Consider the following 14213-nt stretch of genomic DNA (forward strand, 5'->3'; position numbering starts at 1 on the left):
GATAGAGACTGGTTGTTACATTAGTAATACTATAGTCTCTGAGGAGTGATAGAGACTGGTTGTTACATCAGAAGTAATACTATAGTCTCTGAGGGGTGATAGAGACTGGTTGTTACATCAGATGTAATACTATAGTCTCTGAGGAGTGATAGAGACTGGTTGTTACATCAGAAGTAATACTATAGTCTCTGAGGGGTGATAGAGACTGGTTGTTACATCAGATGTAAGACTATAGTCTCTGAGGAGTGATAGAGACTGGTTGTTACATCAGATGTAATACTATAGTCTCTGAGGAGTGATAGAGACTGGTTGTTACATTAGTAATACTATAGTCTCTGAGGAGTGATAGAGACTGGTTGTTACATCAGGTAATACTATAGTCTCTGAGGAGTGATAGAGACTGGTTGTTACATCAGAAGTAATACTATAGTCTCTGAGGAGTGATAGAGACTGGTTGTTACATCAGAAGTAATACTATAGTCTCTGAGGGGTGATAGAGACTGGTTGTTACATCAGATGTAATACTATAGTCTCTGAGGAGTGATAGAGACTGGTTGTTACATTAGTAATACTATAGTCTCTGAGGGGTGATAGAGACTGGTTGTTACATCAGATGTAATACTATAGTCTCTGAGGGGTGATAGAGACTGGTTGTTACATTAGTAATACTATAGTATCTGAGGGGTGATAGAGACTGGTTGTTACATCAGATGTAATACTATAGTCTCTGAGGAGTGATAGAGACTGGTTGTTACATTAGAGTAATACTATAGTCTCTGAGGAGTGATAGAGACTGGTTGTTACATTAGTAATACTATAGTCTCTGAGGGGTGATAGAGACTGGTTGTTACATCAGATGTAATACTATAGTCTCTGAGGAGTGATAGAGACTGGTTGTTACATTAGTAATACTATAGTCTCTGAGGGGTGATAGAGACTGGTTGTTACATCAGATGTAATACTATAGTCTCTGAGGGAGTGATAGAGACTGGTTGTTACATTAGTAATACTATAGTCTCTGAGGAGTGATAGAGACTGGTTGTTACATTAGTAATACTATAGTCTCTGAGGGGTGATAGAGACTGGTTGTTACATCAGATGTAAGACTATAGTCTCTGAGGGGTGATAGAGACTGGTTGTTACATTAGTAATACTATAGTCTCTGAGGGGTGATAGAGACTGGTTGTTACATCAGATGTAATACTATAGTCTCTGAGGAGTGATAGAGACTGGTTGTTACATTAGTAATACTATAGTCTCTGAGGAGTGATAGAGACTGGTTGTTACATTAGTAATACTATAGTCTCTGAGGGGTGATAGAGACTGGTTGTTACATCAGAAGTAATACTATAGTCTCTGAGGAGTGATAGAGACTGGTTGTTACATCAGATGTAAGACTATAGTCTCTGAGGGGTGATAGAGACTGGTTGTTACATCAGAGTAATACTATAGTCTCTGAGGAGTGATAGAGACTGGTTGTTACATTATGTAATACTATAGTCTCTGAGGGGTGATAGAGACTGGTTGTTACATCAGATGTAATACTATAGTCTCTGAGGAGTGATAGAGACTGGTTGTTACATTAGTAATACTATAGTCTCTGAGGAGTGATAGAGACTGGTTGTTACATTAGTAATACTATAGTCTCTGAGGAGTGATAGAGACTGGTTGTTACATCAGAAGTAATACTATAGTCTCTGAGGGGTGATAGAGACTGGTTGTTACATCAGATGATAACTATAGTCTCTGAGGAGTGATAGAGACTGGTTGTTACATCAGTAATACTATAGTCTCTGAGGAGTGATAGAGACTGGTTGTTACATCAGATAATACTATAGTCTCTGAGGAGTGATAGAGACTGGTTGTTACATCATAGTAATACTATAGTCTCTGAGGAGTGATAGAGACTGGTTGTTACATCAGAGTAATACTATAGTCTCTGAGGGGTGATAGAGACTGGTTGTTACATCAGATGTAATACTATAGTCTCTGAGGAGTGATAGAGACTGGTTGTTACATTAGTAATACTATAGTCTCTGAGGAGTGATAGAGACTGGTTGTTACATCAGATGTAATACTATAGTCTCTGAGGAGTGATAGAGACTGGTTGTTACATCAGATGTAATACTATAGTCTCTGAGGAGTGATAGAGACTGGTTGTTACATTAGTAATACTATAGTCTCTGAGGGGTGATAGAGACTGGTTGTTACATCAGATGTAATACTATAGTATCTGAGGAGTGATAGAGACTGGTTGTTACATTAGTAATACTATAGTCTCTGAGGAGTGATAGAGACTGGTTGTTACATTAGTAATACTATAGTCTCTGAGGAGTGATAGAGACTGGTTGTTACATTAGTAATACTATAGTCTCTGAGGGGTGATAGAGACTGGTTGTTACATCAGAAGTAAGACTATAGTCTCTGAGGAGTGATAGAGACTGGTTGTTACATCAGATGTAATACTATAGTCTCTGAGGAGTGATAGAGACTGGTTGTTACATTAGTAATACTATAGTCTCTGAGGGGTGATAGAGACTGGTTGTTACATTAGTAATACTATAGTCTCTGAGGGGTGATAGAGACTGGTTGTTACATCAGATGTAATACTATAGTCTCTGAGGAGTGATAGAGACTGGTTGTTACATTAGTAATACTATAGTCTCTGAGGGGTGATAGAGACTGGTTGTTACATCAGATGTAATACTATAGTCTCTGAGGAGTGATAGAGACTGGTTGTTACATCAGATTAATACTATAGTCTCTGAGGAGTGATAGAGACTGGTTGTTACATCAGTAATACTATAGTCTCTGAGGGGTGATAGAGACTGGTTGTTACATCAGTAATACTATAGTCTCTGAGGGGTGATAGAGACTGGTTGTTACATCAGATGTAATACTATAGTCTCTGAGGGGTGATAGAGACTGGTTGTTACATTAGTAATACTATAGTCTCTGAGGGGTGATAGAGACTGGTTGTTACATCAGATGTAAGACTATAGTCTCTGAGGAGTGATAGAGACTGGTTGTTACATTAGTAATACTATAGTCTCTGAGGGGTGATAGAGACTGGTTGTTACATCAGTAATACTATATCACTCCTCAGAGACTATAGACTGGTTGTTACATCAGAAGTTAATGGTGATCTGTAGGAGCCAGATGGCTTTGGAATGTGTTGGGTTGACGGAAGGAAGTCACAGGATTGCTATTGGAGGAAGTCACAGGATTGCTATAGGAGGATGTCACATGATCGCTATAGTAGGAAGTTACAGGATCGCTATAGGGGATACGGGTGGAGATCTTTGGATTAGGCATCAAGGGGGTTGATTTCAGGTCAGATCCACTTAAGGGAGAAACAATGGTTTATTACCCCATCACTTCCTCTTCCTGTCGAACCATAAAAGATGTAAGGATTGGAGAGAAGGAGGAATGCCTAAATTGGAGTATATATATATATATATATATATATATATATATATATATATATATATATATATAACACTAGTGGTGGTGGAAACATGTTTTGTCTGAATGCAGCTGTATTGACCCTTTGGGAAGAATTAAACTTGGTTTAAGCTTTCATAATGTCCGTTGAGTGTTTTACTCTGAGAATTAGATGAATGAAAAAGAAAACCGCACACTGCTTTTGATAGTATCACTGATCTTTAATAAGGTTTACGTATCGGCCTCATGGCCTTCGTCAGAGCTTTACGTATCGTTCTCACGGCCTTCGTCAGAGCTTTACGTATCGGCCTCACGGCCTTCGTCAGAGCTTTACGTATCGGCCTCACAGCCTTTGTCAGAGCTTTACGTATCGGCCTCACGGCCTTCGTCAGAGCTTTACGTATCGGCCTCACGGCCTTCGTCAGAGCTTTTGTGAATAAAAAATAATAATAATTGTCCCCTTATGTGGCCCCACCCAAATCCGCTCCACGCATGAAAAAGGGGTTGGAGGCAAAGGAAAAACAAATAAGTGCTACCAAATATAACAATATGCATTTCATAAATAAATGACTCTGAGAATTAGAACATAACACCTGTTTGATGGTTTGTCGGAGGGCGTAGCAGCATTCTGTTAACAGACGGTGCATTAGGAAAGTATTCAGACCCCTTGATGTTACAGCCTTTTTCTAAAATAGATTCAAAAAAAAAAAATCCCTCATCAATCTACACACAATACTCCATAATGAAATCACAATACCCCATAATGACATCACAATACCCCATAATGACAAAGCAAAAACATGTTGTTAAAAAAAACAACTGAAATATCACATTTACATAAGTATTCAGACCCTTTACTGAGAACTTTGTTGAAGCACCTTTGGCAGCGATTACAGCCTCGAGTCTTCTTGGGTATGACGCTATAAGCTGGGCACACCTGTATTTGGGGAGTTTCTCCCCTTCTTCTCTGCAGATCCTCACATGCTCTGTCAGGTTGGATGGGGAGCTTCGCTGCACAGCTATTTTCAGGTCTCTCCAGAGATGTTCGATCGGGTTCAAGTCCGGGCTTTGGCTGGGCCACTCAAGAACATTCAGAGACTTGTCCCGAAGCCACTCCTGCGTTGTTTTGGCTGAGTGCTTAGGGTCATTGTCCTGTTGGAAGGTGAACCTTCGCTCCAGTCTGAGGTCCTGAGCGCTCTGGTGCAGGTTTTCATCAAGGATCTCTCTGTACTTTGCTCCGTTCATCTTTGCCCCGATCCTGACTAGTCTCCCAGTCCCTGCCTCTGAAAAACATCCCCACAGCATGATGCTGCCACCACCATGCTTCACCGTAGGGATGGTGCCAGGTTTGCTCCAGACGTGGCGCTTGGCATTCAGGCCAAAGGGTTCAATCTTGGTTTCATCAGACCAGAGAATCTTGTTTCTCATGGTCTGAGAGTCTAGGTGCCTTTTGGTATTGAGTATTTTATATTTTATTAGGATCCCTACTCTTCCTGGTGTCCACACAAAACATGAAACATGGCATAATACAGAACATTAATGAGACAAGAACAGCTCAAAAACCACACACATATACATATATATATATATATATTTTAAATATATAGACAGGTCTGTGAATTTCAAAATCATGCCCAATCAATTGCATTTACCACAGATGGACTCCAATCAAGTTGTAGAAACATCTCTAGGACGATCAATGGAAACAGGATGCACCTGAGCTCAATTTCGAGTCTCATAGCAAAGGGTCTGAATACTTACGTAAATAAGGTATTTCTGTTTAACTTTTAATAAATGTGCAAAAGAAAAATACAAAAGAATGTTTTTTCGCTTTGTCATGGGGTATTGTGATGTCATTATGGGGGTATTATGTGTAGATTGATGAGGAAAACAAACAATTTAATCCGTTTTAGAAAAAGGCTGTAACGTAACAAAATGTGGAAAAATGTCAACGGGTCTAAATACTTTCCAAATGCACTGTATGACCCCGAAGGGATCTATTCTTGCCATTTGTAGTCTTATGACATTTCATATTTATATACTGTATGATCATTTTACACAAAGTAGTTTGGATGTAGTGAACTACTTGTTCAAAAGTAAATGTAGTTCAGTAAACTGTATTTTTCTTAAGGGTAGCTTAACTTCTTCCAGTGTGAAGTAATTGGTAGGTCGGAAAACTATATTTCCAGAATAACTTCCCCGACACTGCTGATACCAACTTATAAAACATACCTGTATGCCTTAGAGGAAGCCTCACCAATATATTTGACCAAATGAAACGTAAAAAAAAGAAGTTTTATTCCTTCCTTGTGATGTTTGTGTTCAGGCATTCTGAAGGACTACCTACGTGAGCTGCCGTCCTCCCTTATCACCAGGACCTTGTACGAGGTGGTTTTGGAGGCCATGTCTCTGAGACCTCCTCCTTCTCGCTCCTCCCCTGGAACTTCCTCTCCTGGCAGGAGCGAGGGAGACGTACAGCGCTCTCAAAGCACCGTGGCTCTACTGCAATGTCTGCCTGAACCAGAGAGGGTGGGTACATATCTCTCTCTCTGTCAGTCAGTCTGTCTCTGTCTGTCTCTCTCTCTGTCTGTCTCTCTGTATCTTTCTCTCAAATTCCTTAATTTTGGGTCATTCACAGTGGTCAGGTATTCTGCCACTTTGTACTCTCTGTTTAGGGTCAAATAACATTCTAGTTTGCTCTGTTTTTTTAAATGAATTCTTTCCAATGTGTCAAGTAATTATCTTTTTGTTTTCTCGTGATTTGGTTGGGTCTAATTGTGTTGCTGTCCTGGGGCTCTGTAGGGTGCGTTTGTGTTTGTGAACAGAGCCCCAGGACCAGCATGCTTAGGGGACTCTTCTCCAGGTTTATTTCTCTGTAGGTGATGGCTTTGTAATGGAAGGTTTGGGAATCGCTTCCTTTTAGGTGGTTGTAGAATATAACATCTCTTTTCTGGATTTTGATAATTAGCGGGTATCGGCCTAATTCTGCTCTGCATGCATTATTTGGTGTTTTACGTTGTACACAGAGGATATTTTTGCAGAATTCTGCATGCAGAATCTCAATTTGGTGTTTGTCCCATTTTGTGAATTCTTGGTTGGTGAGCGGACCCCAGACCTCACAACCATAAAGGGCAATGGATTCTATAACTGATTCAAGTATTTTCAGCCATATCCTAGTTGGTAAGTTGAATTTTATGATCATTTTGATGGCATAGAAGGCCCTTCTTGCCTTGTCTCTCAGCTCGTTCACAGCTTTGTGGAAGTTACCTGTGGCGCTGATGTTTAGGCCGAGGTATATACAGTATAGTTTTCTGTGTGCTCTAGGGCAACGGTGTCAAGATGGAATTTGTATTTGTGGTCCTGGAAACTGGACCCTTTTTTGAGCACCATTATTTTTGTCTTACTGAGATTTACTGTCAGGGCCCAGGTCTGACAGAATCTGTGCAGAAGATCTAGGTGCTGCTGTAGGCCCTCCTTTGTTGGTGACAGAAGCACCAGATCATCAGCAAACAGTAGACATTTGACTTCAGATTCTAGTAAGGTGAGGCCGGGTGCTGCAGACCGTTCTAGTGCTCTCGCCAATTTGTTGATATATATATATATATATGTATGTATGTATATATTGAAGAGGGTGGGGCTTAAGCTGCATCCCTGTCTCACCCCCCAGCCCTGTGGAATGAAATGTGTGTGTTTTTTGCCAATTTTAACCGCACAATTTTTGTGTACATGGATTTTATAATGTCGTATGTTTTTCCCCCAACACCAATTTCCATCAATTTGTATAGCAAACCCTCATGCCAAATTGAGTCGAAAGCTTTTTTTAAATCAACAAAAGCATGAAAAGGCTTTGCCTTAGTTTTGGTTTGTTTGTCAATTAGGGTGTGTAGGGTGAATATTTGACATTTGCTCAGTACATTGTTTTCACTGAGGAAATGTACGAGTCTGCTGTTAATGATAATGCAGAGGATTTTCCCAAGGTTGCTGTTGACGCATATCCCACGGTAGTTACTGGGGTCAAATTTGTCTCCACTTTTGTGGTGATCAATCCTTGGTTCAGAGGGTTAGGAAGGGTTCACAGAGGGTTAGGAAGGGTTCACAGAGGGTTAGGAAGGGTTCACAGAGGGTTTGGTAGGGTTCACAGTGGGTTAGGTAGGGTTAGGTAGGGTTAGGTAGGGTTAGATAGGGTAGGTAGGGTTAGATAGGGTTAGGTAGGGTTAGATAGGGTTAGGTAGGGTTAGGTAGGGTTAGGTAGGGTTAGGTAGGGTTAGGTAGGGTTAGATAGGGTTAGATAGGGTTAGGTAGGTTAGATAGGGTTAGATAGGGTTAGATAGGGTTAGGTAGGTTAGGTAGGTTAGGTAGGGTTAGGTAGGGTTGGGTAGGGTTGGGTAGGGTTGGGTAGGGTTAGATAGGGTTAGGTTGGGTAGGGTTGGGTAGAGTTAGGTAGGGTTAGGTAGATTAGGTTGTCTGTAACTCTGCTGTCTCCTCTCTAGACCATCCTATTCTATCTAACTCTCTCCTCTGTCTCCTCCAGACAACCTTCTCCCTTCTCCTGAACCCGTTGGCATCCTACAGTCACTCTAACCCTCTAACTCTACTGTCTCAACCCCCTCTCTCTCCCCTCCCCTCTCTTTTCTCCCCAGTCTGTCCTGTCACTCCTCCAATCCCCGTTCCTCCCCCAGTCCCCCATGTCCCTCCTCCAGTCCTCCCTGTCTAACCCTCTAACTCTACTGTCTCAACCCCCTCTCTCTCCCCTCCCCTCTTCTCTCTCTCCCCTCTCTCCAGTCCCCACTGTCCCTCCTCCAGTCCTCCCTGTCTAACCCTCTTCTCTCTCCCCTCTCTCCAGTCCCCCCTGTCCCTCCTCCAGTCCTCCCCGTCTAACCCTCTTCTCTCTCCCCTCTCTCCAGTCCCCCCTGTCCCTCCTCCAGTCCTCCCTGTCTAACCCTCTTCTCTCTCCCCTCTCTCCAGGCCACCCTCTCGCTGCTCCTGGACCATCTGAGCCTTGTTGCCTCCTACAGTGACTGTAACCGGATGAACTGTCAGAACCTGGCCGTGTGTTTCGGCCCGGTGCTCCTGACCCCAACCCAGGAGTCCTGGAGACCCACTGCACCAGGACAGGGAGGGCAGGTCGGGCACGGGGGGAGCTGTGGAAGGGGCGGACGGAGTTTTGCTCACAGTGAGGAGATCGCCAGTGCTGTGGACTTCAAGAGACACATCGAGGCCTTGCATTACCTGCTGCAGCTTTGGCCCAGTAAGTGTCTGTTGGTGTCACGGCTGTTCGAAGGAGCGGACCAAAATGCAGCGTGTTCGTAGTTCCACATCTTTGACATCAAACGTGAAACTGAATGCAATACACTAAATACTTGAAAAACACACACACAAAAAAACATGATGCAGAGAGGAAAACACACTACTCAAAAGATAATCACCCACAAAACAGGAAGAGAAAAACCCCTACTTAAATATGATCTCTATATTCAGAGATAATGAGGATCAGCTGCCTCCAATTAGAGATCAACCCCAAACAATCCCAACATAGAAATAGAAAAACTAGAACTTAAACATAGAAATAGAAAACATAGAACAACCCAAAACACCCCCTGTCACTCCCTGCCCTACTCTACTATAGAAAATGACATCTTACTAGGGTCAGGACGTGACAGTTGGTACAAATTAGGCCGACATATCCAACGGGCCAAACTGATGGATATGACCTCATTACAACCAGAGAAATAGCTTTGTTACGTCATTTCAACCAGTCTTCCTGCTTGGTAGTGATACTGTAAAGTGCCTTCGGAACGTATTCAGACCCCTTGACTTTTTCCACATTTTGTTACGTTATTCCACATTTCGTTACAGACTTATTCTAAAATGTATTACTTCGTTTTTTTCCTCATCAATCGACAGACAATACCCCATAATGACAAAGCAAAAATAGTTATAAAAAAGAATTTAGCTAATTTTTTCAATATAAAAAACTGAAATATCACATTTACATAAGTATTCATACCCTTTACTCAGTACTTTGTTGAAGCACCTTTGGCAGTGATTACAGCCTCAAGTCTTCTTGGGTATGACGCTACAAGCTTGGCACACCTGTATATGGGGAGTTTCTCCCATTCTTCTCTGCAGATCCTCTCAAGCTCTGTCATGTTGGAGGGGGAGTGTCGCTGAATGTTCGATCGGGTTCAAGTCCGGGCTCTGGCTGGGCCACTCAAGGACATTCAGAGACTTCCCAGAAGCCACTCCTGCGTTGTCTTGGCTGTGTGCTTAGGGTTGTTGTCCTGTTCAAAGTTGAATCTTCACCCCAGTCTGAGGTCCTGAGCATTCATTCTGGGGCAGGTTTTCATCAAGGATCTTTCTGTACTTTGCTCTGTTCATCTTTTCCTCGATCCCGACTAGTCTCCCAGTCCCTGCCTCTGAAAAACATCCCCACAGCATGATGCTGCCACCACCATGCTTCACCGTAGGGATGGTGCCAGGTTTCCTCCGGATGTGATGCTTGGCATTCAGGCCAAAGAGTTCAATCTTGGTTTCATCAGACCAGAGAATCTTGTTTGTCATGGTCTGAGAGTTCTTTAGGTGCCTTTTGGCAAACTCCAAGAGGGCTGTTATGTGCCTTTTACTGGAGAGTGGCTTCCGTCTGGCCACTCTACCATAAAGTCCTGATTGGTGGAGTTCTGCAGAAATTGTTGTCCTTCTGGAAGGTTCTCCCATCTCCACAGAGGAACTCTGGAGCTCTGTCAGGGTGACCATTGGGTTCTTGGTCACCTCCCTGATAAAGGCACTTCTCCCCCGATTGCTCAGTTTGGCTGGGTGGCCAGCTCTAGGAAGAGTCTTGGTGGTTCCAAACTTCTTCCATTTAAGAATGATGGAGGCCATTGTGTTCTTGGGGACCTTCAATGCTGCAGAAATGTTTTGGTACACTTCCCCAGATCTTTGCCTCGGCACAATCATATCTCTGAGCTCTACGGACAATTCCTTCGACCTCATGGCTTGGTTTTTGCTCTGGCATGCTCTGTCAACTGTGGGACCTTATATAGACATGTGTGTACCTTTCCAAATCATGTCCAATCAATTGAATTTACAACAGGTGGACTCCAATCAAGTTGTAGAAACATCTCAAGGATGATTAATGGAAACAGGATGCATCTGAGCTCAATTTCGAGTCTCATAGCAAAGGGTCTGAAGTATGAATGCTTATGTAAATAAGGTATTTCAGTTTTTTAAGTAATCTTTTTATTTTTACCCGTTACGCACTACAGCACTCGCGGGTCCCGTTCCGTGAGCTTGTGTGGTCTACCACTTCGCTGCTGAGCCGTTGTTGCTCCTAGACGTTTCCACTTCACAATAACAGCACTTACAGTTGACCAGGGCAGCTCTAGCAGGGCAGAAATTTGACGAACTGACTTGTTGGAAAGGTGGCACCCTGACTCTTGGGGGCTCCCGAGTGGCGCAGCGGTCTTAGGCACTGCATCTCTGTGCTTGAGGCGTCACTGCAGACCCTAGTTCAATTCCAGGCTGTATCACAACCGGCCGTCATTGGGCGGCACACAATTGGCCCAGCATCGTCCGGGGTTAGGCCGTCATTTTAAATAAGAATTTGTTCTTAACTGACTTGCCTAGTTAAATAAAGGTTAAATAAAACATTTAAAAATTCTCATAAAAATTTAAATGATGGTGTCACGTCGAAAGTCACTGAGCTCTTCAGTAAGGCCATTCTACTGCCAATGTTTGTCTAAGGAGATTGCATGGATGCGTGCTCGATTTTATACACCTGTCAGCAAAGGGTGTGGCTGAAAAAGTATGTGGACACCCCTTCAAATGAGTGGATTTGGCTATTTCAGCCACACCGTTGCTGACAGGTGTATAAAATCGAGCATGCAGCCATGCAATCTCCATAGACAAACACTGGCAGTGAATTTCGACGTTTACTATTTTCCTTCAAATGAGTGGATATATATATATATATATTTGATTTGCAACAGTGGGATGTGTTTAGAACATTTAACACTGGGTTTGAAACCTTTCTTCTCTTTGCTTCCTAACTCCTTAGTTCCCACAGACAGAGTGACAGACAACTCTCCCACCCTCCTCCAGCCCTCCTCCAGTTCAGACGTGCCTCCTTCCCTTCCCAGCCCCATGCCCCATAACCCCCTGCAGCGGCGCTGCCAGCGTGGCCTGTCGCTGCCTCTGGACCTACCAGGGGTTGAAGTGGGCGTGGTGTCGCGACGTGGCCGGGGCCGACTGGAGAGCCCGCCCTGTAACCGGTACGCTGGCGACTGGAGCGTGTGTGGGCGGGACTTTCTGTCCGGAGGGGATGCGGACTACGATGAGGTGGCAGGGAGCGACAGTGAGGAAGAGGAGGAAGAGAGGGAGGTGAAGAAGGTGGAGTGGACTCAGTACGTAGACGACTTGGTCCTGGATTTTGACGCCCCGTTTACCTGCAGACTTAGTCTCAAAGACTTTGATACGCTGATATCAGACCTGGAGAGAGAGCTGTCCAAACAGATCAACATCTGTCTCTGAGAGGGAGAGGGAGGAGAGGAGGGGGAGAAGAGGAGAGGGGAGAGGAGAGGGGAGGGTAGGAGAGGAGAGGAGGGGAGGAGAGAGGGGGAGAGAGGAGAAGAGGAGAGGAAGGGAGGAGGAGAGAGACAGATAGTATTATTGAAGGTCAGGAAATTCTAGTCTTTATTAGGAAATGATCAAAGAAAGACGACAAGCAATGGTATTTGCTTCAGTAATGTTGAAGTGTATTTAACTGTTCCAATATGTTTAAAATGCTTCATTCCTGGTGTTTTCTTATTCCAAATGCTGGTTCTTCTAAAAACAAGTGATAACATTCTAGTCTTTGATAACACAAGGACACCTTATTTGTAGAGACATCGACCAGCAAAGTTCTAAAAAAATACAAAAACAAAAATCCTTGACAATTCATTGTTTGTAAAATCCTAGTTTCTATGCCATGTAAGGCTGCAATGCTCGCCTGTCAGTTTGACTGTTATAGACGTTTGCTCTGTTTTGTTGTCAGTCAAATGTTTGTGCCAAAAAAGTATTTATTTATTTCTCCCATTCGAAAGAAGTCCATTTAAGGTCTATTTTTAGGATTTGTTGATGTAATTCCAATTATTTATTCTCTAAATTCCAGTGAAGGATGAAGGATAGATCTTTATTCATTTTGGACAAATAATGCATTGAAAATGTACAGTACCAGCCAAAAGCTTGGACACAGCTACTCATTCAAGGGTTTTTCTTAATTTTTTACTATTTTCTACATTGTAGAATAATAGTGAAGACATCAAAACTATGAAATACCACATATGGAATCATGTAGTAAGCAAAAAAGTGTTAAAACAAATCAAAATATATTTTATATTTGAGATTCTTCAAAATAGCCACCCTTTGCCTTGCTGACAGCTTTGTACACTCTTGGCATTCTCTCAACCAGCTTCTCCTGGAATGCTTTTCCTACAGTCTTGAAGGAGTTCCCACATATGCTGAGCACTTGTTGGCTGCTTTTCCTTCACTCTACGGTCCAACTCATCCCAAACCATCTCAATTGGGTTGAGGTCGGGTGATTGTGGAGGCCAGGTCATCTGATGCAGCACACCATCACTCTCCTTCTTGGTCAAATAGCCCTTACACAGCCTGGAGGTGGGTCATTGCCCTGTTGAAAAACAAATTATAGTTCCACTAAGCGCAAACCAGATAGGATGGTGTTCCGCTGCAGAATGCCTTGAATTCTAAATAAATCACTGACAGTGTTACCAGCAAAGCACCCCCACACCATCACACCACCTCCTCCATGCTTCACGGTGAGAACCACACATGCAGAGATCATCCGTTCACCTATTCTACGTCTCACAAAGACACAGCGGTTGGAACCAAAAATCTCAAATTTAAACTCATCAGACCAAAGGTTCAGATTTCCACTGATCTAATGTCCATTGCTCGTGTTTCTTGGCCCAAGCAAGTTTCTTCTTCTTATTGGTGTCCTTTAGTAGTGGTTTCTTTGCAGCAATTCGGCCAAGAAGGCCTGATTCACACAGCCTCCTCTGAACAGTTGATGTTGTGTCTGTTACTTGAACTCTGTGATGCATTTATTCGGGCTGCAATTTCTGAGGCCGGTAACTCTAATGAACTTATCCTCTGCAGCAGAGGTAACTCTGGGTCTTCATTTCCTGTGGTGGTCCTCATGAGAGCCAGTTTCATCATAGTGCTTGATGGTTTTTGCGACTGCACTTGAAGAAACTTTCAAAAGTTCTTGAAATATTCCGGATTGACTGACCTTCCTGTCTTAAAGTAATGATGGACTGTCGTTTCTCTTTGCTTATTTGAGCTGTTCTTGCCATAATATGGACTTGGTCTTTTACCAAATAGGGCCATCTTCTGTATACCACTCCTACCTTGTCAGAACCCAACTGATTGGCTCAAACGCATTAAGAAGGAAAGAAATTCCACAAATTAACTTTTATCAAGGCACACCTGTTAATTGAAATGCATTCCAGGTGACTACCTCATGAAGCTGGTTGAGAGAATGCCAAGAGTGTGCAAAGCTGTCATCAAGGCAAAGGGTGGATACTTTGAAGAATCTCAATATAAAATATATTTTGATTTGTGTAACACTTTTAATGGTTACTACATGATTCCATGGGTGTTATTTCCTAGTTTTGATGTCTTCACTATTATTCTACAGTGTAGAAAATAGTAAAAATAAAGAAAAACACTTGAATGAGTAGATAGATGTGTCCAAACTTTTGACTGGTTCTGTA

At 42.8% G+C, this 14213-nt stretch overlaps 1 protein-coding gene across 1 annotated transcript in view; it reads left to right on the plus strand.

Moving 5' to 3' along the window:
* The window catches only part of LOC106592849 (rho GTPase-activating protein SYDE1), a 113324-nt gene extending 100549 nt beyond the window's left edge, over window positions 1-12775 (plus strand). The window contains exons 7-9 of the mRNA XM_045687799.1: window positions 5771-5973; window positions 8410-8692; window positions 11498-12775. Of these exons, the coding sequence (XP_045543755.1) occupies window positions 5771-5973; window positions 8410-8692; window positions 11498-11970 (959 nt within the window). The 3' untranslated portion in view covers window positions 11971-12775. The remainder of the gene's footprint in view (window positions 1-5770; window positions 5974-8409; window positions 8693-11497) is intronic.
* Window positions 12776-14213: the final 1438 nt, after the last annotated feature.

Source organism: Salmo salar, chromosome ssa01 (genome assembly GCF_905237065.1).
Source record: "Salmo salar chromosome ssa01, Ssal_v3.1, whole genome shotgun sequence".
NCBI lineage: Eukaryota > Metazoa > Chordata > Actinopteri > Salmoniformes > Salmonidae > Salmo > Salmo salar.